Genomic DNA, 27,976 nt, shown 5'->3' with positions numbered 1-27,976 from the left:
TTGCTAATGCATATGCTTCATTTCAGCTTGAAAGCACACTGGACCTCACTCAGTTATGTACTAGGGTGGGGATGAAAAGATAAAACAATACTCCATCCCATGTCTTCTCTTCTTCCTTTGATTAGTGCAATGGGCTTTGACCCAGTCAGCAGCCATGGCTTCTCAGACTCCTCTCAAGGCCACTAGGATTCTTCTTACCCTGGGGAACTCTCTATACACCTTCCAGACTGCTACAGGGAAGGGACATTCCTCCAGGCTCCAAGTAAACATATGTCAATAAAATAATGACTATGTCCTCATTTTTGCTGAGTGCACATGGCTTTCCCCCAAATTACAACCTTCAGTTTCTCCTGCCCCTTCACCTGCACTATATTTTTAGAGAAAGAGGATACTCTGAATAGGCAGACCCTGATTCTACTTACAAAACTGTGGGAAGAGACTGGGATCTCTTCCCTCTCTGAGACAACGGTGCCACTGAGACTGCGTGAGATGCGGCGAAAGTTCTCTGCACTGTACTGATCATCCTCCCCACACTGCCTGCTGGGGCCTCGGCAAGGTGCAACCTTCAAACACACAGACACACACAGGCAGACACATAACACCAGACCTGTGAGTTTCCCACAGTGTACCCAGGGATATCGGAGAGAACTGGGTAAGAGACCCAGCAAATCACTAGTAGAGATCTAAATTAGATGTATTTGGAAGGTAGTGGCCATGTGGCAATCTCCTCTCATTCAAAATAAGCCCAATCATTGACCTTTTTAATAGCCCCACATTACCATGCCCCTGCCCTACCACCAACCCTACTATTCATCTCTCTCTCCACAATTCTTTCCCAACACCCCACCCCATGCCCAGCGCTTTAGCACCTGAGGCTGCTACCTGAGAAGCAGACACTGTGCTGGCTTCATGGAGACTGTGCTCCATTTCTGCTGTTGGGGTCTTTGAGAGACCAAGCCCAGGGGCTGAGTGCAACCTCCTCCCCACACCATCTGTAGAGCCTGAGGAGGAAAACACATAAACACAAATTGAAGTCATCTCTTCTCCTGGAGCCTAAACTCAGCCTGGCAGCACAAAACTCAGAAGTTCTTGTTTCATTAAATAACAAATATGCATCCCTGAACCTAGTGGAGGATGGGCTCCTGATAGCTCCCTGTAGGTCACAAGGATCTCAGACCACAGGCCTTGAAGAAGCTTGTAGAGAAGAAGGGGCTCTGTGGACAGACAGCTGAATTGTAAGTACCATCAGCTTTGCTTGTGGCAGACTTGGGCCCAAGACACATAAAATATACAGAGAAAGTTATCTGACATAGTGATGCTCCAAGAGCATCTGCAATGACAAAGGAACTATTACCTCCAGTCTAGTTAGGAACTGAAAATTATCATAGCAATCATCTATGAAACCCCCTCATTTTACACAATAGGAAAATGAGTTCCAGAGTCTGACAGGTAGTAAGTAGCTTAAGCAGGATTAAAACTCAAGTCTCTCAATATTCACTTCCAATTAAGTACTATGGGCAGGAGCTCTTCAGCAGCATTTTCTATGTGTAATACTCTTTTATTTCCCCCATTGGCTTCTCTCAATCACTTAAATTCTAAACAGTCACTGAATGTTTATTTCTTCCTCAAAATCTCGCTAGACTGTTAAGAGATGACCTGCTCCAAACTGGATATGTGACTCCCAAGGGACTCGCCCCAATACAACTAATTAAGCCTTCCATTCTGAAAGTGCACACACCCTTGACCTACATTTGATATATGTCTATCACCAATTCATGTCTTGATTTGATATTTTGATTCTAATTATGTTTATCTGGTTAAAGCATAATATTTTTGATACTGAGCTAGAAGATCAGTTATTTTTAATATTTTCCTGAGCTTAAAAGCAGTGCTTCTACTTCAGATTCATCTAGAACCTTTTAAAAATATAGCTTTATGTACCTCTCCACAGACCTACTGAATCAGAACCTTTGGGGTTGGAGCCTGGAAATGTTTGTTTTTAAAAAGTTTCCACAAAAAGTATGAAAGAATATCCTGAAACATTATTGAGGAAATGAGAAATGTTCTAGTCTTCCTAAAAAGCAATCTAGAGATAATCATTAAGATTGAAAATACATTTACTCTCTTACCCAATAATTCCATTCCTGGGAATAAGAAGCAAAAATATCAGTTTATCGTGGAATTGTTTATAATGACCAAGAATTAGAAATAAAGTATAGTACTCATCTATAGCAGAATGGCTAAATACATTACAACATCCTCAATATCAAATATTGTCCAGCCACTAAAAAGAATGAACTGAAAAGAAAAAAAAGAACAAATTGAGTTAAACTAGATGACTTGGAGGAATTTTCATCAAGTATGGTTGAGTCAAAAGAAAAAAATCTGTAATATTATCCCCAAACAAACAAACAAAAAAACCCACACCATATATGTAGGTCTACATAGTATTATATGAACAGAAAAATATAGAAATATTTATATTAGGTTATTGCCTGGGAAGGTAGGGAGATAAAAGGTAGGGACTGACATGAGGGGAGGAGAGCAAAACAAAAATTGTGTATAACAAAGATATCATGTGTCCTATGATCCCATTTTTGAAAATTATTTCTCTCTCTCTCTCTCTCTTTTTTTAAGCCATTCCTCAGGTGACTATGATGGGTAGCCAGATTTAAGAATTATAGCTGTGATGGTTAGAACCTGGGGCTCCTCTTAGCAAGTCAAGTATGATTCTCACTTAGACAAGGAGGTGGCCATTGGAACCTCCTAAAGACAGGAGACTCTAATTCCTTTAAAGATATTTAAGCAGAAGTGGAGGTGGCCATCTGTAAGGAGTACTGTTGAGGGAACTTCTCAATTTGATAGAAAATTGAATTAGGTGACATCTATTCACTGATCAATGGTTAACAAGGACTACCAGACATTATGTATTTCTTGATATGATATAAGAAGTCAAAGTACTGCCTCTGAAATATTATCTTTTAAAAATTAGACCTGATTTTAATCAAGCCTTCTAGCCCTAAGTACCAAGTTATAAGAAAAAAGAGGGTCTAAAAGAACATGTTAAAAAAAAAAAACAACAAAACTCTACTAAATATAATCAGCAAAATCTAGAATGTGGAAGATAAATAACCAAATTTCTTCAACAAATAAATGGCAAGGGGTAAAAAGAGACAGGAATCTTACAGGCTAAAAAGAGAGTATTGAGATATTATGAACAAAATGCAATGTATAGATCTTGTTTTGATCCTGATTTGAAATAAACCAACTGTGAAAAGACATCTGTGGGACAACTGAGAAAAGTTGAATACTAGGTAGTCACTGTATTAAGAAATTATTGTTAATTTTTTAGATATAATAATCTCATAGTTCTGCCTTTTAAGAAAGAGTCTATTTCTAGAGATACATTACAAACTATTTATGGAGGAAATGATATAATGCCTGGGATTTGCTTTAAAATAATCCAGTGGGGAAGGGGAGTGGGTGGGTTGCTAATTCAAAATTGGCCATATGTTGATAACTGGCCAAGATAAATAACCACCGTGGAAGTCAATGATAAGTACACGGGGTGGGGGTAGGGCATGGCTATATAACATTTACTCTTTACTTTTGAATATATTTGAAACTTTCTATAAAAAAAATTACTTTTTATTTTTAAGATGATGTCTGACCAGCTTCAAAATACTATGAAATAGTATTTAGAATATAGGTCATGGGCAGTGTTCATATAAATCTTCAGGAACTGTAATCATGTCAAAACTAATCCGATCACAAAATACCATACATCATAGATTTTATTTATATGAAATGTCCAAAATAAGCACTCTATAGACAGAAAATAGATTAGAGGTTGACTGGAGGAGTGGTTACTACTGGGTACAGGGTTTCTTTTGGGGGTGATGAAAAAACACTTTAAAACTGATTGTGGTAATGGATGGACAACTCTGTGAATATACTAATAAAAAACATTGACTTGTACACTTTAAATAGGTGACTTGTACACTATGTAAGTTATATATCAATAATGCTTTTTTTAAGTAATAAGACAGAGAAAGACAAAAAACTATATGATTACACTCATATGTGGAATCTAAAAACAGCCAAACTCATATCAACAGAATAGAATGGTAGTTGCCAGGGACTGGGAGCGGAGGAAATGGAGAGATGCCGGTCAAGGGGTACAAATTTCCAGTTATAAGATGGGTAAGTTCTGAGTATCTAATGTACAGTATCATGACTATTGTTAAAAGTATTGTATTACGATATACCTGAAAGTTGCTAAGGTAGTAGATGTTAAATGTTTTTACCACAAAAATAATTGTAAGGAAGTGTGGTGATGGTTGTGTTAACTAACTGTATTGTGGTAATCATTTTGCAATGTATACCTGTATCAAACCATCATATTGTACACCTTTAACTTATACAATGCTGTTTGTCAACTATATCAGTAAAGTTGGGAGAAAAATTTACTTGGTGCTTAATAAATGCTTCATAATAAGATAAAGAAAGACTCCCCTAAAGATATCTTCTGACAGATATGGTATTTTCCTTCATCATCCACTTCTTGATTTATTACACCTGATTTCTTCTTTATCCTGTGTCTTGACAGTTCTTAAAGACAATTTAAAAAAGACTCAAAACAAAATAAAGCCTTGTTTGGTTTGACAAGTTACCTTGAGAACTGATTAATTAAATGGATTTTAAAAATTAGTTTTTGCTCACTATTAAGTTAAAAACTAACAGTTGATAGGTAGTCTTTTATATTGCTTTAAGAAGTATAATCTTCCTGAATTTGCTAGTATGTATCAAGAGATTTTTAAAAGTTTATAACCTTCAACTAGTTATTGCCCTTCTAAGAGTTTATTTTAAGGAGTTTATCAGAAATGTGGCCAAACACTTAGGTATAAAGATATTCATCACAGTGCTATCCTAACAAAAAATTGGAGTTAACTTAAATATTCAAAGACAGTAGAATGGCTGAATATATTTGGTACATTCATATGCAACATATCATAGTTATTAAAAGTAGTGTTTTTTTCCAAAAGGAAAATGCTCATGGATATAAAAAAGTTATGTGACTAAACTGTATATATATACATATTATAATGATCCTGCTTTTTATAAAAATAAAACAAATAATATGTAATACATACACATAAGAAACCAAGCTAGAAGTAAATCCATGAATTACTGAAGGGTTATCAATGATTTCTGTTACTTTATGTATTTTCTAATGAAATGAAACTGTTACTATTTAGGGTAGTACAGGGTGTTTTTGTTTTGCTTTGTTTGTAACATAATGTTTTACATTCAATTGGTTAGTTCAATTTTAATTGCAATGTATTCTTTTATATGTGTTTATTATTCTTAGAAAACTTGACATTTGTATATTCCTTCTCCCTTAGATTAAACAGGAAGCTAACTGAGGCAAACTCCAATTTTTCCTCATTCTTTAGAATCTTCAAATACTGCCCTATCCTGTTTAACTAAGGAGCATTTAATAAATGTTACAGCAGAGTCTACTCTAGGTTGCAGATCCTAAAAAACATATGTTAATATCAAATCTTATATTTATGTGATAATCCCCCCTGCCCTCAACTGCTCCTGGGAACACAGTAGACACTCATAAACACTTGTCTGACTGTAATTAAACACTGGTTGGCAGCATGCAAAGAACCTGTAACGCTGGAGCTGAAGATAAAGTTCTCTGAGTTCAATTTCACAGAATCACACATATCATTTTAAGAGTTGGAAGATATCTTTAAAAAATCATGGAATCAATTTTCTCATCTTACAGGTAAAAACTTGGCCGTTGGATGTTAAATGACTTGTCCAAATTAACTGACAGTTAATGATGGAGCCAGGATAATAGCTCAGGCTTTGGAGTTCTTAAGTACAACAATCTAAGTTATAAATACCCTTCAAGTCTTCAGTTTACAGAACTAAGCCTATAATATGCATTTAAGGCATAGACTTCACTATTCACACAATATAATCTCACAAAGACTCAGTGAACAGGTACCCTACCAGCATACCACCTTAAAAATTCTAAAACTGGTAGTTCCTGAACAGATCAGGGAAGGTCTTGATATTCCTGGCTCAGTATGATTCAGAAATGGATTGGAAGCTTGGCTCAGTGTGGATATCCTCGTGGCAAGTTGGATCTGGAAGCTGGATCTTTTGATCAGTTTAACCTCTAAGCCACAGAAGGATGACTTTTCCTCTCAGCCTCTCCTACCTCATGTTAAATCCCTCTCAAAGGCCTATGCACCACCCTTCAGCATGCATAATGCAGAGACACTGGGCATATACTCACTGGTCTCTTGCTTTAGAAGGAGGGAACTAGCCTGTGAGTGATCGTTCTGCCCTCATTCCCCATTCTAGCCAGAAAAATGTCTAGCCCTTGTACTGAAGTCTTTATGAATAAATCAGAAGCTCTACTGCTACCTCCTAAGCTAAGGATATTATTTAGACAAAACACCACCCCATTTCTGATCTTATCTTTCTGCTTTCAGCTTTTCTATGTCCCCCACTCCCCCTGCCCCTGTTTGCATTCTTACCTGTTTGACTCAGTGGGTGCCAGGCCACATCCTGCTGCCCCCATTCAGAACAGCCAGAATGAGAAACCTGAAGACTGGCCTGGTAGAGAGACTTTAATTCTGAGGTCTCCTGCTCTGTGTCTTGATTCCAATGTGGATGCAAAAGGATGTGGTCTCTTTCTGGATAGGTTACACAGGTATAGGAACCATGAGGGGAAGATTTCATTCCTGGCCCAGGGACCCCATGTGTAAGTTGAGAATCACAGAGCCTTGTGACATTCACCCAGGAATCCAAAAGCAAGGAAGTCCCCAAGTTGACTTTGCTGCCCAGCTCCTTAGGCCTAGCATCTCTCACTTGAGATGGTTTCCCATGGTAAATAGCTGGCTCTGCCAACCTGGGCTGTCCTCCTCTAGAAGTGTCACCATTAGGCAGCCCAGAGTTCATGGCAAGAGAAGAATGATCAGCAGGCTTTTCCCAGGAAAGCAGTCTACTCCTACTATCCACAGAGGGCTGCTGTTTTGCCCACACCCAGTGGCCTTTCCCTTGACCCTGTGGGAAAGAAAGCTTAGAGTCAGATGGGGAAGAGTCCTTCCTTAGGCTATTTGGCAAACTTCTATCCTGGGAACCTGTACCATCACTTGTGGAGGCACCTTGCATCCTCTGGAACTGCTCTGCCAGAGAGCGGACAAGCCCCTTTGTGGTGGGAAACTCTGGCCTATAGGGCTCCTCACTGCCTCCGTCCACTTTTGAAGTCAATGAAGTTTTGAGGTTTTGGGTTTGGAGGCATTGCTTAGTTTTCTGTATAGTATTAGGAGAGTGAAGCACAGATGAGGAAGCAGCAGGCATTATGGGGTGGCAGGCCCTGTACGGAGGAAGGCTGGGCTGAGCTGATGAACTTGAAGGACTATAGCCTAGGCTGTGTGCATCTCCTCTCTCAGAGGCGGTTGTTCCAGTTGGGTGTGACCGAGGCACCACCTGGGAGGAGTCAGCAGGATCCCTCTTTTTTTGGAATAGTTGTTCTTGATCAATGCCTTTTCCTTCTTGTTGGTGGAACCTGGTACAGGGGTTATTGTCACCCCCGTAGCTTTGCAGCTCACCCTCTGGTTCCCAGCCATGATGAGAATCCTTCTCAGTTCTCCCTGCTGTTGTAGGTAAGCCTTGCCTGTGGAACACAGAGGGGTCAATGCTGTCCACCTCAACTGAAGTAAGAAGGCTTGAGGCCGACCCACTAGGGGAATTGTGCTGTGGAGCACACAGGGCAGATGACTCTGGGAACAGTGATGAGAGTGACTCATGGCAGGAAGCAGGTGAGTAGACAAAAGAACTGGCCCCAAACTCTGTATTCGTGTAGGGTTCCAGTTGGGCCTCCTGGCTTAACAATACTTGGAGCGGGATAGGCTGTTCACTGAAAGAAATGGAGAAAGCCAGTCATAAGCTGTCTTAATTGACAAGATCACTTACAAAAAGAATTGTTCATGTGGTTCCTATTTCTAGATATTCACAGAGGGAATGGTGAGACTACATGGAAAGACAAGCACAAGTAGAGTCAAAAGAGGTTCACAAGAGAAGGCGTGTGGTCAGCTCACACCCAAGTAATATTATCTCTCTCTATTAAATGACCTCACCAAAGTTACACACAGTAATTTAGTAAGTAAAGCCTTTGCCAGTATTCTTTACTACCCATAACGTCCCATTCCGATTATATTCTACTTACAAATTAAAAGACAAAAATCACTAGTCCCACATGCAGATGACAATGGAAGGTAAGTAAAGCCTAGAAATCACTCATACCTGGGGTCCTGAGAGGCAGACATGCCAAAAGAACCAAAAGGCCATATTTACATAGCACAGGGTGATTTGGGCTCCTGGGATTAATACAGAAATCAACCATTTCAAGTGCATATTTATAGTCTGGATTTGACTGTATTATTCAGAGAGTTGTTTTCCCAAAGTAATGCACTATGACTCTCTTGAGATTTGGGAGTAGGGGTAAGGATTAACTGTATTTAGTTGGTTTCTCACGAATTGTTTCATATTTCTGACCTAACAAAACTCAATGATAGAAGCACTTAGATATAATCTTGGTCACTCACATACATCAAGTGGCTTAAGTTTTCTGGAGGTTTAGCTGCCTAAATTAATCGCTTATATTCAAAACATATCTCTGATCAGATTCTCAAATCAGCACTCAACTGGTGGAGTGAACAACAGGAGAAAAGAAGGAAAAGGAAGATCCTAGCAATGAGCATTACATTCAATTTGAATGATAATATACTACAAACTTTTGTGGGTATAGTCATTCAATCACCCTTACAACATTGTGAAGAATATGATATTATACTTATATGGGAAAACTAATGGAGTGAAACAGAGCTGGATTTGAATTTCATGCTTCTACCACTTACTAGCTGAGTAATCCTGGGTACCTTACTTATTTTTATCCTCTCTGAGTCTGAGTTTCCTTATTTATAAAACATGGCTAAATAGTAGTCCCCATCTCCTAAAGTTATTGTGAGAATTTAATAAAATAAAACATAAAAGTGTTTAGCTTAGTGCCTGGGCAAATGTTCAAAAAATGTTAGCTGCTTTTATAATATTTATATTCTGAAAACTACTCAAGGTTATTAACAGCCAAAATGAATTCTTACTTAAGTCTCTCCATTCGAAATAACAGCCAAATTCAAGGGATAAAATGTGGGAACTACATCAATGGCCACGGGGATTTGTTTCCTAGTTTCCACCATAAGGAAGTAAAACAAAGGGAATCTTTTGTGTCACTTCTCAGTGGTTCAATCAGAGCAAGGAAGGCTGCTTTTTCTGCTTCCATGAGGGACAGGAAGCACTGAAATCCCAAAATAAATCAGACAGTTTCTACTGCAAAGTGAAATGTAACTCAGATTGCCATGTCTAAGAACACAATATGTACAAATTTAATAATCATGTTATTACACAAGTCCAGGGACAAACTTACCCACAGGAAATGTGGTCAAGTGGTCTATTTATTATGCAATACTTTCTGCATCTTTCTAGGAACTATTAAGAAAAGGACCAGCAGTGGGATGAGCTTCATTGTATGTCTGACCTGGGAGAAGAAATCTTTTCAGGGGACTCTTCTGTCTCCCCTGTAGTCGCCAAGACAATGAGAGCTGGCTACGGCGCACCCATGGCTTCCTCCCCTGGCGTCCATAAACTACAGTGGTTCCCAGGCACTACCTTGTTGGCTGAGGGAGGGCCCCGCCCTGTGAGGGGAGGCAGGCTGAGGGCTGCGACGGCGGCTGCGATGATTGCTGCTGCTGCATGCGATCCTGCAGACTCCGTGCTTTTCGAATACTGATTTGCAACTTCTTATCGACTAGGGCTCTGCTGTGCGTGCTAGAGCTGGCACCATGCAGGGCAAGTCTTAGTTTAGCTAAAATGCAAAAGAAAATATAGCAGAAACAGAACACAAAATACAAACAAAAATAAAAGGAATAAAATTGAACCAAAAATGAGCAAAGATATGCAGTAAAACTCAAAATATGCAGCAGGAATGCAAGGCGTGGACCATGCATATGCTGTCCAGGGCACAGAGCTGCCTCTGGCTCTGAGGAACATTCATGGAAGCCATGGAGGCCAAACAGGTTAATTCAAATTTAAAAAACAAACAAAAAGCTAAACTAAAATGAGTCAGGAAGATAAACTGGTGCTTCCATCTTAGAGGTTGCCACTCTCATTGTCCTTTGCAACTGACCTGTCCAACTCTGGTCTCCACACTCTGGCCCCAACTCCCCCTTCCCAACGGCCAACAGCAGAAATAAGATCCGAACTGCATCTGTGTGTTTATAGAACACAGCTTCTCGTGGGTCACATTAAGAACCAGACAGGAATTCTAAGCCTTAGTCTCTTGCTGTAACCTTATGCTGAAGCATACCAGGAAGGCAGGGGGGCCATAAAGAATCCCATATGCAATGCAAAGTCACAGGCCTGGAAAGTCACAGCCAATTTATTCATTTCTTTCTGCCCTAAGCTCCACCTCACTAGTTAATGAGAACTAGAGAAAGAGCAGACTAGCCTCACATCTGAGGTCTAACTTTATCATGGGTTAGAGGGTAGGCACTGCGGGATAGTTCACCTGTGGACTCCTGTTGAGGTTGTTCCAGTAAATATCCATAGGCCACAGTGACAGCGCCTCACACGCTTAGAAATCTGAAGGGCAGAAGATAACTAAAGGGCCTCAGTCTAGGGAAGTGACAGTGAGAAGACTTAAAAGCTGTTTTTATCCTATCTGAGTGAAGAGACTAATAATACCTACTGTGAAGTTAGTCAAAAATGCCACAGCCATAGCGGTTAGTTACTTACAGATAGCTTCGTTACAGAGAGCCAAAGCTGCAGCACAGTCTCCCTTCTGTTCCAGACGCAGCGACTCTTCAAACACTGAATCTGCCTCTTGCAAGGACCTCTCAAAGCCGTCACTCCTCCCTGAAAGGGCCAGCACTTTTCATTTGCATTACAATCCATTCCAACTTTTCCTAGTGCCACTGTTTTCCCATCACGTCATAGATCCTTGCTGCCGAACTTCGAGTCTACCCTTATTCCCACTGCTCGTTACTATCAAGAATTTCCTGAAACAGGTAGGACATCCATTTTTGCCTTAACTGAGACCTTACCAAAGCCATGAAAGAGGGGCATGTCATTGCCTACCACATATTCCAACTCCAAGACCTCTTAGGGTGTCTCTCAAGGAAAGAACAAAGTACTGTCAATGGCAGAAGGGTGGGTTTTTATGCCTGAAACTGAGCTTTTCCATAGTGCAACAAGATACATCTTGGCAACCAGTGTCAATCACCCCAGACCTTCACCCGGACCTCCACTGCTGTGTTAAGTGGTGTCGCTACTCTGTGGAAAGCCATCTATAACACTTCTTGTGTTAATTCATAATCCTCTCTGCACCACCTTTACCTGGAAAACCAGCACCCTTCCTGGGCACAGCTGTTCTACAGTTCCCAACTTCCACCTTTGTTCTTGGCCCGCACACATATACCTTTCATCAGCACTGCTAAGTATTTACTTTTATCGTGCTCTTGCTCACCAAACCTATTATGAAAAAAAGTCACCTTCCCATACAGTAAGCATGAGATGTTGCTTCCTCCCCTGAAAGTGAATGCCAAAGCCAGGTGCAGGAGAGTCTAAGTACAGTGCCAGATGAAAAAGCGGGGAAGTACAGTAAAGGCAACTTCTGTAAGAGAATCCTCAAGTTTATGTACCCTCTTTCCTTTTACTCACTCATAACCATAAATTGATAGTAAGCTGTAATGTAAGTTCAGCTACACTGGGATTAATGGTGAGTTTTCACAAGCTCACAGAAAAAAAAAAGATCACATCACTTCTTCCATAATGTCACCAACCTCCATTAACCTCCATACCCCAACATCCACTCTCTAATTCATCACAGCTGCTGGACAGCAAAGGCAAGGCAGCGGAAGTAGCAGGTTGGTTCTGAAGCACTTGACATTCAGGTTCTACGCCACCGCCAGAGGTATGGGCCCCCTGACCTCCAAGCCTGAAGATTTCCCATTATAACTGAACTCAACTAAATCTATTCAGCCTTTATAATCAGTGACGGTGGTGGCTAGAGCACTTAAAACAAGAAAGTTCTCTACAGAGATACAGGCAAATTATAGTTAACCAATCACTGTACTAGATTTTAATTCTTATTCTCCAGAATCTGAGCACTCCATTCCTTGCTCTTCCAGGAGATGCTAAACCAAAGTGTATGGAGAATTGACAATGAAATATAGCCAGAGGGATCCCCTCTCAACTCTAATATACTACTCAACTGACAGAATCGGGGTGAAGATGCCTCTTTCAGAAGCAATATAAACTTGAGTCACCAATGTGATATAGCTTATGGACAAAAAAGAAGGGAAAACTATCCAAATGCAGGGACAGCTAAGAAATTAGGAACTGTAAACTAATCTGGAAAAAAATATACTGCCTTGGGGAGTATAAAATAACAACTGCCTTGACTCAAAAGACTAGGATTAGAGGAGAAAGGCAGCCTCCAAGTAAGTCCAGGAAGCGTCTCTAAGTGTTGATAAGAAGAGAGAAGTGATCAACAGACAGGGGCCGCCCAAAACAGCATCGGCTCCTATTCTTTATCCTGCTTTAGCACACACACAAAAAAAGAAAAACAAAGATACAGGTTTCAGGGCCTATTTAAAATAGATACCTCAGCCTTTCTGAACTCCTATTTTGAAGGCTAGTCTCTACTGGTACATAGTGACATCCTAGAGCAATGGAAGAAAAAAAAGTAACTCATGTGGAACAGCTGGGGAAGCTTAAATAAAGTCCATGAAAATCATGTGAGATTGGGAAATGAATCATGAGAGGATCAAAAGGCGATCAGGCGGTGCGTCCTTAGAACCTGCAGGGTAGATCCACTTTCCTGAAGCTCCTGGTGGGGAATCTCAAGGGCATGTTTCTGCTGAGCAAGAATTCCTCACTCACTGCCTTCTTCTGCACTGTGAGTTTCTGAATTGTGAGTAGTTTAAGTTACACCTCTTACAGGTGTTTATCGGAAATATTTTTCATGAACAATATACTATCTCCAATCTACAAGCTTTTCATAGACGGGCCCCAAATCAGTGCCTGTCTCTAATCAATAGGCTCGTCACCTCCTCCTTTAACTAGCTCTCTACTGAATTAAGACAAATATAACTTTGCTAAAGAGAAGACAGAACTTATGAGCTTGAATATTCTTATTCTTCTCGATCTCTCTGTCTCCATCACCCACAACCTAATGCTCACAACAATTACCCTGATTCTGCAGTTCATCTAAGTCCATGAAGCGGCTGGGATGAGGGTTAAATCCTTTAGCTGCCTCTAATTCCTTCTCCCGTTTCCTTCGAAGTTCCTGTTCCTGGGCCCTCCTGGCCACTTCTTCCTGCAATTCATCCAGTTCACTTTTGGAAGATGTTTCCCCACCTGGAATACAAGCAAAGGAGAAGAGAAATTGCCACATTTCCAAACCAAGACTAAGCACCTGCTGTATTTATGGCCACTGGACTGCTTTTCCTCTGGAACTCTCGGCTTCAATTTGGAGTTCATGTTTGGACAGTGTTTTCTACATCAGATTCAGGATGAGTCTTGAGCCATGAATAATAATAAAAATATTTATTGAGTGCTTTATAACAACTGAAAACTAACATTTGTTAAGTATTGGCAGGCATAGTTGTAAGCACCTGTACATATATTATTTCATTTAATTCTCACAACAATATATAAGGTAGACAATATTATTGCCCACGTTTTAGGGACGAAGAAACTGAATCACAAAGAGGATAAATAACTTGCCCAAGGTAACAAAGATGGTAAATGGTAGAGAAGAATTAAAGTCAAATAGGTTAAATTTAGAATCCACACTCTTAACCATGAGGGAGCATTCTCTACCATGTGCTACCAAATGACTCACCAGGAAGCTTCAAGTAATTTCCACTACCTCTTTAATGAGTTAGTAAAGTATCCATAGTAGTAAAAATTTAATTTTTACTGGTGTTCACAGATGAAATCAAAAAGATGTAAAAGGATGCCCATGATACATTAAGTGAAAAATCAACTGACAGAATAGTATGTACAGAGTGAATTCATTTTACTTTTTTTTAATGGTAGTAATAAATTTATCTATATACTTGTATAAGCACAGAAAGAGATGTAGAAAGACATATACCATAATGGTAAAATTAGTTCCTTCAGTTTGAAGAGGCAAAGGGCAAGTAACTGAATTGTTGGACTTATTTTTACTTCTGTAACTTCTTAAAAGGGTTATCAAAGTCACCAGATTAAACATAGGGCTTACTATACAGAGAGGATGGTGGGGTGGTATGGTGTGTGAGGAATTCATTGTAACTCCTTGCCAAATATCTTTTACCAGTGGAGGAATCCTGTAGGTGAATTCTATCTAGCTAGTCCAGAATTAGGGCTATGAGAGAAGTCATGAGCCTGTCTTCAGTGTGCTGATAAGGTACTGGCTATCCAAGAAAAGGGAATTGGGAATAGGCTCATACAAGATCACAGGTTTTTTCAAACAAATATTAATCAATATGAGACAAGTTAAAATGTAGGAAATAAACCAAACTTACAAATTTCATTAGGAAGTATGACTCTCTTCCATGGGTTTCTAACTATTACCTACTCCAGCCCATCATCTCAGAGATACCTGCCTCTCAAGGCATTGTTCTGCTCTGCCAGATGTCAGGAACCTATGGCACCCATACCTAAAACAGTTCCTGCGTTTTTTATTACTGCTGCATACCTCCCCTCCAGTCACCACCAAGAACTTTCAGTGGCTGTCAAGAGAATTTGTGGTCAGACCAATAATGTTCCTGGTCTCATCTCTACAGGCTGGCATGTGGTACTCTGTCCTCCTCACCTTAGTGAGCCGGCCACAGATCTATATTCAGAAGTTCATTAAATCAGACCATAGTTACCCTACTCCCAGTTGATCTAACAGACTGGAAAAAAGGGTGATGAAACATATCTTTCAGAGAAGGTGAATCTCTGAGATAGACAAGTAGATCCCAGCACTCCTCAACCAATGAAACAATACTGAATACTCACTCCCTTACCTCAGGCATCACAAAAACTCTCCATGTTGGGAAGACTACATAGTTAACACCTCAATTTTCAGCTCTGAGTAAATAAAGGATTTACTTATTTTATTTATTTGAATATGCACTATAAGTATATATATGTGTTGTGAGAAGAATGTAAAAATGATATAAAACCTATGATTACCTCAAATCTCTATATTTGGTGTGTCATACCTGAAATTCCAATATTCCTTTATCTTCAGGCTTTCATTTGTTAAAATGCTGGTTTCTCTTAGAGGAAGCATACTTTAAACTATTTTCAGTCACTTACATCTAGTGTGAAACAGTAAGATCATTGCTTGAGAGCTTGTTTTGAGGAGGGACACACATACATTCAAGAAAGAAAAACAAAACAGCAATACTGGACAGGACATAGAGGCAGGGTAAGGGTAGCTTTGACCTGCTTATTTCCCAGTTTTGCCCATAGCCTACATGTCCTCCTTGTAATCTCAATCCAGAATATTAAACAATAAAAATTCCATTGCCAAGAGGATGCCTCTATACCAAGGAAAGCCCTAGACTTATTCTTTTCAGGAAAGCAGGTGCTACTAATACTGTTCACCATATTTCTGTTCCTTCTTGCTCCCACCAGGCTCTCTCCAAGATAGAAAGGAAAAACTAGGCAAGCCATGATAGAGAACAAAAACAAACAAACAAACAAACAAACAAAACAGATAAATCTGGAGATAGAGCAGATCAAATGCCTTCACATTTACATTCTGATGGAACACTCAAAGTGTAACTGTCCTGTAATTTCAAATGTGCTCAGGTTAGGCTATTCCTCAAAGGAAACTGGCAGTCCTCCTCCAAATCCAGCATCCTTTTGCTTACCTGAGAGGGGATGATTCTTTGTCCAGCCACTCCTGCATGCTGTGGAGTCTGCCTCCAGGATGCTACTACTGTGAGACTTTGGGATGTGACGCCAGGAAGGTGCCAACCCAGCTGATCTCTTAGCACTTGGATCCCTTCAAAAGAGAAATCAGAGTCTAGTGAAAGAATTAGAAGGCTAATAATTAGCACATTCCTAGGACTAAATTCCCTCCAAAAAACAAACAAACAAAGAACATCAAATTAATACAATTAAAATATCTGCTAAACTACTGCTGAAAAATTAAAATACCCACTCATTCCACCATTTTGTCTCCCCTTATTCACATTTTGTGCATCTACCACAGTGTCTGGTACAAAACTTACTTAATAAATTAATAAACAAATGCTCTCATATGGATCGCCTTCCTTTCTTACACTTCAGTAGCATCCTCTTATGTGTAAAATTGAACAGGGTCCTGCAGCCAGGGAAGAGCAGTGGGAAAGTATGGGATCTGGTTATCACTCCTGTAGATGACATCACTCCTTTCAAAAGTAGCTATGATGTTAGGAAACCTGTCTCTGTGGCAACTCAGTAAAACCAATGTATGGAGATTTTAAATTTATCAAGCAAATGGGCCCTATGGACAGGGTGCAGTGACCACTATTAAACTGTCATCATTATCTTACAGAATTATGAATATCATTAGCTTCATAAGGCACAGGATCCCTGGTGACCTCAAAAAAAAATCCTAAGATAAAAAGCAAGAATAAAAAACTGGGCTTTCTCTCTGATCATAGGGCTATAAGTTTTGATTCGCTAACTCAGTGTTTCATTAAAAGTTATTTACTAGATAATTATTTTATAAATAATACTTTAAAAGTTGTCTCTTCTTTCTCAAATGCCTTTGTTCATTCTCCCAGCAGAGGGTGCTGTTGCCATAAAAAGTTGATAGAGCACAACACTTTGCTTGCCCACAAGATGGTAATAAAGTCCATCTCTCTTCTTGTCTTAGTTGAAAAGCCTCTTAGTAGCTGACATTTCTGCAAGGGACAATGCAGCCACTTAAAGGCAAAACAATACCTGCAGACGCTCGAGCTCTCAGGCAGGGCTGCATCCAGGCTGACGGGACTGCTACTGTTCCTCTCGCTGCTCTCATAGCCAGATTCCATTCGCTGGATTAGGCGAGGGTGCTGCTCTAAAAGGTGACAGCTTGGCCGTGCTGGGCCCCAAACCTTGTACTGGGGGCTTGGTCCGCCAGTTTTAATGTCGTAAGCAGGCGGCTTGCTTAGTTCATCTGGTGTAAATTCTTTAGCTATGTCGATCAAAGGACAAGTATGGAAAAGGAGGTAGATTTAGCATCTACCTCAAATCAAGACATAACTAACCCCTCCTTCTAGCTACTCATTCACTGAAATCATATCCCCAAAAGGCTACCCATCAGGGAAAATTTTTCCCTTTCAGGGTAAAAATGCACCTTGCCAAGTCTACCAGAAAATCCAGGTTTTAAAAAAAAGTATATCAATCTTAGTTAAAAACTCAATTCTTCCCTAATTATCTCCTTACCTGAATCTTCAGAAAAGGGACTAAGCTGGGTATAGCCACAGTGCTTCCTTTTGTCCTTACTAAAGATGCTGTCAATATTGAGAGACTCCCGTTTGGGTCTCCATGTGGGACGATACTTGCTAGAAGAACTGGATTTGGACTCACTGCTGGTACTCTCTACTTCCCAGTCACGAGAGTGTAAAGGCAGGTTCCGAGGAGGAAGTTTTTTGTCGGTCTGGTCTCCTCCCCTCACCCCACAGGGAGATCCCAGGTTGGTCTGAGAAGCCAGGGATGGTCTGCTATGGATCATATTGCTGACTGTCTCTTTAAAATCCCTTAGCCTGTTGGTGCTGCTGGATGATTTAGAGGCATTCCTAGGAGCCTGCTTCTCTTTCAGTGTTTCTCCTAAAAACACAAAGAATGAAACAAATATAAATGCTTAAAGTGATCACGAATACCCAGACCCCAAAATCAAAAGACAAAGAAAGCCCTCTGAGCAGACAGTAGCAGCCACAGTCTGGATATGACCAAAGTGTGACAGAGTGAATGAAGAAAGAGAAGCAGTATGGGCTGGCTTGCCTTCACTGTGGTATCCCGAGGCCTGTGGCTCATCGCCTTTCCTCCTGGCCCGGCCAGAGCTCCGCTTGCGCTCTATCAGTGACCCTTTCTTGGATGGGAGTTTCTGATTACACTCACTATCAGTCAGGTGCCCTGAAAAAACAAGGAAATGGGGGTAAGCTGGTATCTGACACTGACTTCCATCCTCCTGAGAACCTACTCTCCCCTTTGGGGTTCATGTCAGTGCCACAAATTTAGTGGGCTAGAAGCTGTAGGGGCCAAGACTATCCGATTTAAGTGTAGCAGAAATCTCTCAACATATAAATGCAGAGAAACTCAAATATTCAATGGGAACTTCCAAATTTACAATGTCTCCTGAGCAATTACTAGTCTCAATCCCACTCATAATCCTTCCCAGTGACCCAGGACGCATTACTTGCTAGTTTTTAAAAGGCCAAAGTTTTAAAGATTGTATAATAATATCATGTACCAATATATTTTCACTCTCATAAACAGAAGACAGAGCTTTCCTTCTATTTATTTAGCAACACATACCAAGTAAAGTCTAATTTTTATTACCTCTGGTATTATCCCAAGTGGTCCAGACTTTGCCTAAGAGATTGTGTATACTTTAAGACCCAGCTCTAAACATTCCTTAAATGTGAATCATTTCAAATTTGAACTCTGAATAATTCTCATTCCCAGCCCCAAACCATGCTTTACCAAACCCGACTTCACCCAGAGATCACCCTTCATAGTTCCTCAATACGAATCACTGGGAAATCCAGGCAGGAGATTTGGGCTCCTTTATTGTAACGTGCCATACTTCATGTGCACAGTTTGTGAATGTATGAGTCTGATTTGACAACAGCAAAGGTCAGATTCTAAAGGATATAACGATCTAAGCCACTAGAAGCCAGAGGTGAACTAAGCAAATGAATTGTTAGAATACAGGCTTAGAGAAAATCCCCTAGGATTCTCAAATGCAGTAAAAGCTAACAGAAATGCGTTTTCACATGTTAGTTATGAAAACCCCTGTACATATTCAGGTATCAGCAGTGTAATGAGATGGCAACATATTTTCAATCAATTACCAGTGTAATCTTTTATTGCTTTTATCTGATCATGTGCTATCTCTGGGCCCATAAGAAAGATTTAAGAAAGGAGGAAATTAGTTGGAACAACTAAATCTACAAATGTTAAATTAATGGGGGTATGCTTCCCTGACCCCAGCCATTCACAAACCCTTAACATAAACCTGACTCTCTTGGAAAATATGCCTTAGTTATCCTGTGACTTGGTTTCTTATTGTTTCACAGTTTCAGAAACAAAATCTAAAAAAAAAAAAACCACACACACACACTTTGCAGTAGTCATCTATGTAATAATCATCAAAACAAACATAAATCTGAGCAGACCTCTAGATCCCACTACCAATTTATAAGAAATAGAGGACAGAGAAATATGCTAAAGTTTATCATAGGGACGCAATAAGCAAAATTTAGAATGTGGAGAAACTACGGGACAAAATACCTAGTTCTTCAACAGTAAGTTGAAAAAACAGAGGAGAAACTAGCAAGTTAAAAGAAATGTAGAAGACTTATTAACCCATTGCAATGTGTAGACCTCATTTTTATTCTGAGTCAAACAAACCAACCATTAAATAATTACAACATTTATAACAGAATTGGATATTTGAACACTCATTGGTTATTTAATAGTCTTAAGGAATTATTAATATTCTTAAATGTGGTAATGGTATGCTTAAAAATGATTCTTTTAGAGGTATGTACTAAAATATTTATGGAAAAGGTGATGTAATGTCTGGGATTTGCTTCAGAATAATGCAGGAATAGGGAAAGTGGAAAAAGGTACAGAAAAAACCAGATTAGCCATGAGTTATAATTATTAAAACTAGGTGATGGGTACATGAAGGGGCAGTATACTATTCTGTATTTCTGTATCTTTCTCTATTTAAAATAAAAAAAAAGGGGAGGGGGGCCATGCCCAGGATGTAAACTCCCAATCTGAAGCCATGAGCTCACTAATTCCCAAGTCTCCAAGAGTGTGGGCACCGTGCTGTTCCTTAGGTGACGAACTCTTCATCTCAGCAGTCAGTCACTGTTCTTCCTTTGATGCCCTGTATTGATTTCCGCCACTGACACAGGCACACTCTTCCACAGGTTAATAGAACAATTCAAGAATGTTCTCTGCATGGAACTCCCAATAACAAAAGGCTGGCTTTTCATTCTTCTGTTTCTCTGCCCTTTAGGAGCCCTACCAAGGTGATGAGCAGGTTTTCTGGCCCATAAATATGCCCCTTCTCTCAAAGCCCTACACTTGAAACAAAGCCTGGCATGTGAACATGACAAGGTGCAAGACCACAAGGGCACTTTAATGGGGCACTGTGAGAATGACCAGGATCAAGAGCATAGCAGGAGAAAAGCAGATTTCAGAATAAATAATCACATCAATAATCATATTACAGTGGTTCTTACTGATATGCTGCTATGGACAGGAACATGTCCCCTGGAACATCATCGTTCATTCAGAATTGCATTGCTTCTTTTCATCCCACTCAATTATCCAAGTTCTGTGCATTTCCCCCTTTGCATGACAAACATTTCTGACTTGCCCTAGTTTCTTTTTCTTGGGAGACCCTCTATGCAGAACTGAATCAGGCCAGCAGGGTCTACTGTATAAGTCCCTACCTGTGTCCCGACTGCTCTGAGACGTGGAATCATTCTCCACATTATAGATGACTGTCCCCTGAGAATCAGAAGAGAAGTGACTGACCACGGACTCATGGTGGGAGTGTTTGGGATAGCTCTCCGTTGAGGAATCTGTTCGAGTATCACTTGAGATGGAGGGCTCCCTCCCTGAGGGAAGGAGGAGACACACGCAAAGGTGAGGAAAGACAGGAGAGTAACAGAGAGGGAGCAAAGAGCTGCTTGGCAACAAAGGTCCATATGGTTAAGAACTTCCTAGATGGAAGGGTGAGGAGAATATACCAGAGCCACTCTTCCCAACACCCAACTTCAGATAAACCAGACACACAAACAATTCCTCCCACTCCTGCCCCTACCTTGCTGAAGCCCTCACTTTGCCTGCCACTGTGAAAAACTGTGGGGTTTTTAGAAAACCTACGAGGGGAAAGTAGAAGAAAGGAAAAAGTTGTGAAAAGCAAGATGTACTTAGATGAAGAGTCCCAGGCCCGACTTGGCACAATAACCAATTGTTTCCCTGTCCCATGATTTTTTTCCTATCCTGCCAGAAAAGTCACTTTAAAAAATTTAATGATATTATAAGCATCTTTAATATCTCTGAGACATTCTGGGACAGTTATTGATACTTAAGTGTGAATTAGTTCAGTAAGACTAGTTTCCTCTGAACACCTAGCCAAGATAAACACAGCAGTGGAATGGGTGTCGAGCACAGGGAGAAGCAGCAGAGCCGGTCTGGGTGGGGTACAGGGGCGGGAAGAACATACCAAGCAGGAGGGAAGCACAAAAGGGAGGGAAAAGGATTCCAAAGACAGCATCTTCTCTTTCAAAATCATACTCAGGGCCAGCCCTAGATCCAGAAGAGGAAAAGAACATTTCCTTTTCCTGCTTTTAGGAATCAAGCCAAAACCATTAGGGTTCTATTTCTATTACAGGATGAGCTTCCAAGGGATAGCCTGAGATTTTAGCAATCAAGCTGCAAGCTGTTTCTACAGGAAAACATGATTTAAGTTCCAAACAATTGAATTAGAAGTGAACAACTGATTCATAAGCTGAGGAATATTGCTTCTGTACTTGGCATTTTACAACAAAAATCTCTCATCCCAAACAAAATGACTAGCTTTGTAGTAACTCATACCATTTTCTTGGTCTTAACAACTCACTAGAGTCAGTTAAATTGCTAGTAAGTATCTGTCATCTTTACTCATGTTAGAAGGTTAAATAGTGAGGTTTCCCTCACAAACAATATTTCAGTCTAAATCAACATAATTTGCTTCTCACTTTTGAATCGGGGCCAGGTGATCTGGGCAACACATTCTAAAAAGGAAGGAAACAAAGCCTGGCACAAGTTGGGCTTCAGTACGACTCGGCACTTCTTTCTCATCTCTGGTGGATCCTCCTTCTCCAAGCTAGGTTATGTGCTAGGCTCACCACCGTGAGACCCAGTTGTCCAGTAATCACAGGTGGGGGAGAAGTAAAGAGCCAGGCTGCTCACCTGAATCTTCACTATCATAGCACGTCCTGCTGTATGACTGGAAGTCAACTTGCGGGGGCAGGTCCTGGGTAGAAACTGGGGTACCCTGGGGGTCTGCATAGAGCAGCAGCAAAGGCTGATAATGCCCCTTGATGCATTTGGTCACCACATCCTTCCATTTAGGCCCAATCTAAATCAGAAAAACATGACAATTATACTTCATATCTACATTTCAACACATATCTTTCTGTTCTATTTTTCCAAGGAAAATAAGAGAGATGAAAAGATAAGAACTGGGTAAAGAAACAACAAAAGAGACCTCAAACCTAAACTTAATACAGTTTTTGTTAAGTCTTTTCTGTTAAATACTTCTAGAAAGCATTAAAACCCTGTAAGAGGTAGGAATGATGAGTAAAATTACTTTGACTCCTGTGATACATTCAGCTCAGTTATGAAATGTGAATAAATATTCTCAAAAGTGAATATGCTGTGTAAGGGGACTTCACTTGCCTTGGTGATCAATATCTTTTCACAGCCATCAAATTATAGCCCTTGCTTGAAATCTGCGTTTCTATAATTTTCTCCTAAATATTAAAATCACTTTTATGAAGTTAAAGGACAGAAATTCTCTCACAGACTGCCTTAGGATAAATGACATTCCATTTCAGAGTTCACATGTGGCAGGACATACAATGTCAAAGTGCTGAGAATAGACAGCTGAACCTAGACAGTCTGAGCTTTGTGCTAGATTCAGCGCTGCCATTCGGTGGAAAAGAGTGACAGAATAGCCACGGACATAACAAGCCAATCAAATCCCCAAACTAACCCTCTCTTGAGACTGAACCAGTCATATTCTTAGATGGTGTGCTCTTGGAGTCAGACAACTGGCACAATGCTTGTATCATAATAAATGTTCAGAAATTTATAACTGAGTTGTCATTTTAACTGAAACACATTTATGTGCTTTTTACATATAAATCTTATTTAATATTTTATAAGACAGGTATTACTTTTTGAATTAAAAAATCTAGAGCTTGAAGGATTTATATAAATTGCCCAAAATTACAACAGTAAAAAAAGAGATGAAGAAGACAATCAGGGAATTTGACAAAGATTTTACTATTTGTGGAAGACACTACGTAAGGTCCATGGATTTGTGCAGATTATAGTAAGCAGTCTCCTAGCTGCTAGCCTTATCACAAGAGGCTTCCTAACTCATGCAGGTCATCTAAGTGCATTTGGCCACAGACTCTGTGGTTTAGCTAGTACCAAGTTTCCAACTTTAAATATCATAGCCCTAACTTTCTCTACACCATCCCCAAACATGTTAATCCGTGACAGAATACTTCAGGGAGATAACAATCAGAAAATAATTTATAGCAGCCCTGAGACAAAGTACTACCCACTGATAATGCCAAGATTTGGAATTCTGAACTAACCTTATAGCCTAATTTGAGGCATTAGATTGTTCTCACTCAAATCAACCAATTAACACATTTTTTTTAAAAAGCCTTTTCAACTATAAATACAGAACTGTGCTGAATGCTTGGTAAGAGGATTCAGAGAAAATAATAGATATGTTGATCCTATCCTCAAGGAGCTTGCCAGCTGTTGGGGAAGACAAGACTGATACTTTCATAAATTCAATAGATAGACAGACATCAAAATTATGAAAATGAAACACTGAAGACAAATAACTGTCTGCAGTTTCTTGTCAGTCACCAAGCACGTCAGGAAGGACTTGAATATTCCTACCTCCTTGACATGAGCATCATCAAAATACATCCATTTACGGATCTTTGTTTGGAAAAAGAATGTAGAATAATGTTTGCCGTAATAACAGATCATTCCTACTAAGTACAGTTCAGACTGCTTGGCCCGGTCATCTGTCACTCTGAAGAACAGCTGTGGGGACAGAAGGGAAAGGCAAGAACAGTCACATACTCAACACTCTCACATCATCACTCAGCAGACTCCATCGTTTCTTAATTAAGGTACTGACTCGCTTCTCTACCCTTCAGTCAAAGATTTTTTTTGGCTAGTCCTTATTGATCATCAGAAATGAACTGAAAAAGGCAAAATTTAGGGAAAAGTAAGACAGATAATGGCCAAACAGGTAAGGTGGTGATGTTTCTTCATACCTTTTAATAATATTTTCTTGTAGGGCCTATTATAAGAGGAGCCAGGAAAGTTGAAAAAAACAAAACAAAACAAGGGGTGGACAGTGTAGCTCAGTGGCCGAGCACATGCCTAGTGTGTACAAGGTCCTTGGTTCAATCTCCAGTACCTCCATTAAAATAAACAGTAAATTAAAATCTAACTACCTCCCCACTACAAAAAAAAGAAAAGAAAAAAAACTTCCCCTCTAAAAAAATAAAATAATATTCAATATCTTGTAATAACCTTTAATGAAAAAGAATATGAAAACAAATATATGTATATATGTGCAAGACAGGGATATTATACTGTACACCAGAAATTGATACACTATAACTGATTATACTTCAATAAAAATAAATAAAAACTCAAAACACTCTCAAGTTTCAAAAGTTATTAATCAGCTGGTGCCACAAACATAAATTTCCTGCTGGGACCCTAAGTAGAGGCTAAGAAAGCCCTTAGGAGGAGCAATAACACTATGCCGGTTATCAGCATTTCAATTCCTAGATGTCCAGCACTGTCCTAAGCTAAGACACATACAGAAAATTTGAAGAAAAGGACTTGTGCCTTGAGGAACTTATTTGGTTGAGAAAATGATCATAAAAATAAAACAAAACTAGAACAGAACAGAATGTGTGGGCTACAGAAATTTAGAAAAATGAGATTTTATTGTGCAGAGCCTATTCATGTCAGCCATTCCTGGCAAGGAGACCTAAAATAAGATCCCAGATAGTTCACTTATTGTCAATCACAGCTTAACGACATTAAAAAACAACAACAAGGGATCTTCGTAGTCACAGGACCATCCCAGAGAGAAACCAGTAGAAAGGAAACCATCGTCTCTTAACTACGGTACTGGTTCTTCTCTTGAACAGAGGGAAAACCCTGGCTATACCTACACCAGGGTATGTAGCTGACAAGGTAAAGACCCTGGTCTGAAGTCTGTTTCCCTGTCTACTTCCCTGAACAAATGCACGGAAAACCACTAAAATTCTCTTCTAAGCCCCCTATTACCTTCTCAGCAGACTCTGGTTCCCCTCTGTGAATTTAATATTCTAGGACTTAAGGCAGCAACTTCCACCCCCTTCAACTCCCACAGCAGCTCCAGGCAGGACTGCTCACTTCTTTGACCTTACTACCTCCCATGGCTGAATACACTTCCCTCCTCCTCACTGGTGTAAACTAACAATGAGGAGAACACATAATAACTCTATTAATTACTTGATTTTTATCAGTTGCTAAGGTCTGCCCTTTCTGTTTTTCAAGGCCAGCACCATCCCATTTCCTCTAAAAAGCCTTGCACATACACGTGCACATATATACATAGTATATTTGTTCAATATACTATGTTTAATAGTTCACCTAGGATATACCTTGAGCAACACTAAGATATAGGAACTCCAAGTGAGACATAAAGGTAACTAACACTCACATCACCCAGCTTAAGGCAGGTGCCCAGGCTGTGAATGACATCTTCAGCCAAATCTGAATGGTCCGAGTCCCATACAAGCCCAATTGTGATAATTTGTGGAGCGTTCATCAACACACGGCGAATACGAATCCTCTCTCCACAGTTGCTCTGAAATACATATACAACGCTAGCTTAACATGTTTCCCACGGGCTCTGCCTCAATTCCCACTAACCCCAGGTTCCCCTGCCCACTTTGAACCCCACCCCTGACTTAACTCACCGGACAGTTCCGCAGATCCCCCATGGTGCTGGCATTCTGCAGCAGCTCACCAAACATGCTTGGTGAGGGTTTTTCTCGTCTTTCCAACATACAAATAGCCTGATTGCTTCAAGATGGGGAATTGAAGGGTGATGATGTTGGGAGTTGTACAGTTATAGCTAAATCAGATAAATCATTCATGCAAATTTCTAACTCACACGTTTGACTTTCTTCCTCTGCCCACTATGCCAAAGCCCCTCGTCCTGATCAGTCTAGTGTCCCATAAACATAGTGAGTGAGTGCCTCTGCCAGTCCCCAAATCCAAAGCTCATAGAATCCCCACCCCTCCTCCCACTTTGCTGGCCAGAAATGAGGCAAAGAAAAGGGCAGGGATGAGAGAGGAAAGAAGGATAAAAAAAGGTTATTTTTAAATTATTGTTCTCAGTTCCTACAATACAGCAGCAAAGACAGAGCAATAAAGATAAAAGCTATTTGGGTGCCTTGGGCTAAAACCCAGTCAATTGAAGGAGTGTCCAAGGTTGCAAACAGAGAACCCTGTAAGACTCACCAAAGGGAAGTGGTGGAGATATAATGCACCATCTGGATGAAAGGCAGCGGATCAGAAGTGGCGCCACAGCTAGTACATACACACTGGGCCCAGGGAGAAAAAAGCAAAACCAAGCAGCCACAGTCATTAACTGTCACAGTCATTGACGCCCTACATCCCAGGATAAAGTGTTCTTGAAGAAGAGATCTAAGAAGTGATAAGGACAGAGAGAAGTTTTACCTGCTCAAACAGTGTCATTGCAAATTTCTGATGCGAGATGCAGTGTTGGGCAGTACAGATATCCTCTTTGGTTTCATCAGCAATGTGGAAGTGAATTCTCATCAGGAGGTTTTCCTAATAGGGAAAGAACAAAAGCAGTATATCAACAATACTTAACAGACAAAAGTACAAATTAGCTGGCAGTTTACTCAGAGAAACTGCAATCCTCCTGGAATGTAGGACTATCTTTTTTTTTTAACTTTTTAATTCAAAATAATTATAAATTCACAGGAAGTTTCCAAAAAATTGCATAGGAGGTCCAGGTATCTTTCACTCAGTCTCCTCTACAGGTGACATCTTACATAACTATAGTACAATATCCAAACCAGGAAATGGACATCAATACAATCCACAGAGTTTACACAACTTTCACCAGTTTTACATACATTCGTGTGTCTGTGTAGTTCTGTGCAATTTTATCACATGTATAGTCATGTAACCACCCCCACAATCAAGATATAAAACTGTTCCATCACCCCAAGGTTCCTTCATGATATCCCTTTATAACTTTACCCACTCAATTCTTACCCTAACCCCTAGCAACCACTAATGTGTTCTCCCATCTCTATAATTTTATTATTTCAAAAATGTTATATAAATGGGATCATATAGACATATCTTTTGATATTGTGTTTTTCACTCAGCATAACTCCGTTTAGATCATTCAAGTTGCTGCATAAATCAATAGTTCATTCCTGGAATGAACTGCGTGGTATTCCATGGTACTGAAGCACCACAGTCTGTTCCATCATCTATGCATTACAAGCACCTGGGGCTTTTTAGTTTGGGGCTATTACAAATAAAGCTTCTATGAACATTTATGTACAGGTTTTTGTATGAACATAAGTTTTCATCTCTCTGGGATACATGTCCAGGAACGCAACTGCTGGCTCATATGGTAGTTTGCAAGTTTAGTTTCTTAAGAAACTGCCCAAGTGTTTTCCAGAGTGGCTATACCATTGTACATTCCCACCAGCGATATATCAGTGATCCAGTTTTTCGGGAGTACCTCTGATTCTGGCCTACATTTTACCCTGTGTAACGG

General features: G+C 40.0%; 1 protein-coding gene across 16 annotated transcripts in view; it reads right to left on the bottom strand.

Moving 5' to 3' along the window:
* The window catches only part of USP54 (ubiquitin specific peptidase 54), a 120,048-nt gene that overhangs the window by 6,261 nt on the left and 85,811 nt on the right, over nt 1-27,976 (bottom strand). For 6 of the 16 annotated variants that reach the window (XR_001365741.2, XM_032470323.1, XM_014557614.2 and 3 more), the window contains 17 exons: nt 26,893-27,006; nt 26,674-26,756; nt 26,127-26,232; nt 25,868-26,014; nt 24,031-24,180; nt 22,297-22,465; nt 20,790-20,957; nt 18,100-18,231; nt 17,542-17,925; nt 17,059-17,290; nt 15,999-16,132; nt 13,336-13,503; nt 10,879-10,998; nt 9,754-9,949; nt 6,561-7,945; nt 883-1,001; nt 423-563 (listed from right to left, as the gene is read on the bottom strand). Coding sequence is in view for 13 of the 16 variants with exons in the window: in XM_032470323.1 (XP_032326214.1) it covers nt 423-563; nt 883-1,001; nt 6,561-7,945; nt 9,754-9,949; nt 10,879-10,998; nt 13,336-13,503; nt 15,999-16,132; nt 17,059-17,290; nt 17,542-17,925; nt 18,100-18,231; nt 20,790-20,957; nt 22,297-22,465; nt 24,031-24,180; nt 25,868-26,014; nt 26,127-26,232; nt 26,674-26,756; nt 26,893-27,006 (3,948 nt within the window). In the remaining 3 variants the exon portion in view is untranslated. Of the gene's footprint in view, nt 1-422; nt 564-869; nt 1,002-6,560; nt 7,946-9,753; nt 9,950-10,878; nt 10,999-13,335; nt 13,504-15,998; nt 16,133-17,058; nt 17,291-17,541; nt 17,926-18,099; nt 18,232-20,789; nt 20,958-22,296; nt 22,466-24,030; nt 24,181-25,867; nt 26,015-26,126; nt 26,233-26,673; nt 26,757-26,892; nt 27,007-27,976 lie in introns of those variants that run through there. The other 10 variants (XR_004316138.1, XR_004316137.1, XM_014557649.2 and 7 more) reach the window with 8 other exon arrangements.

The sequence above is a fragment of the Camelus ferus genome, chromosome 29 (assembly GCF_009834535.1).
Source record: "Camelus ferus isolate YT-003-E chromosome 29, BCGSAC_Cfer_1.0, whole genome shotgun sequence".
NCBI classification, from domain to species: Eukaryota; Metazoa; Chordata; class Mammalia; order Artiodactyla; family Camelidae; genus Camelus; species Camelus ferus.
This window is presented reverse-complemented; position numbering and strand designations above follow the sequence as displayed.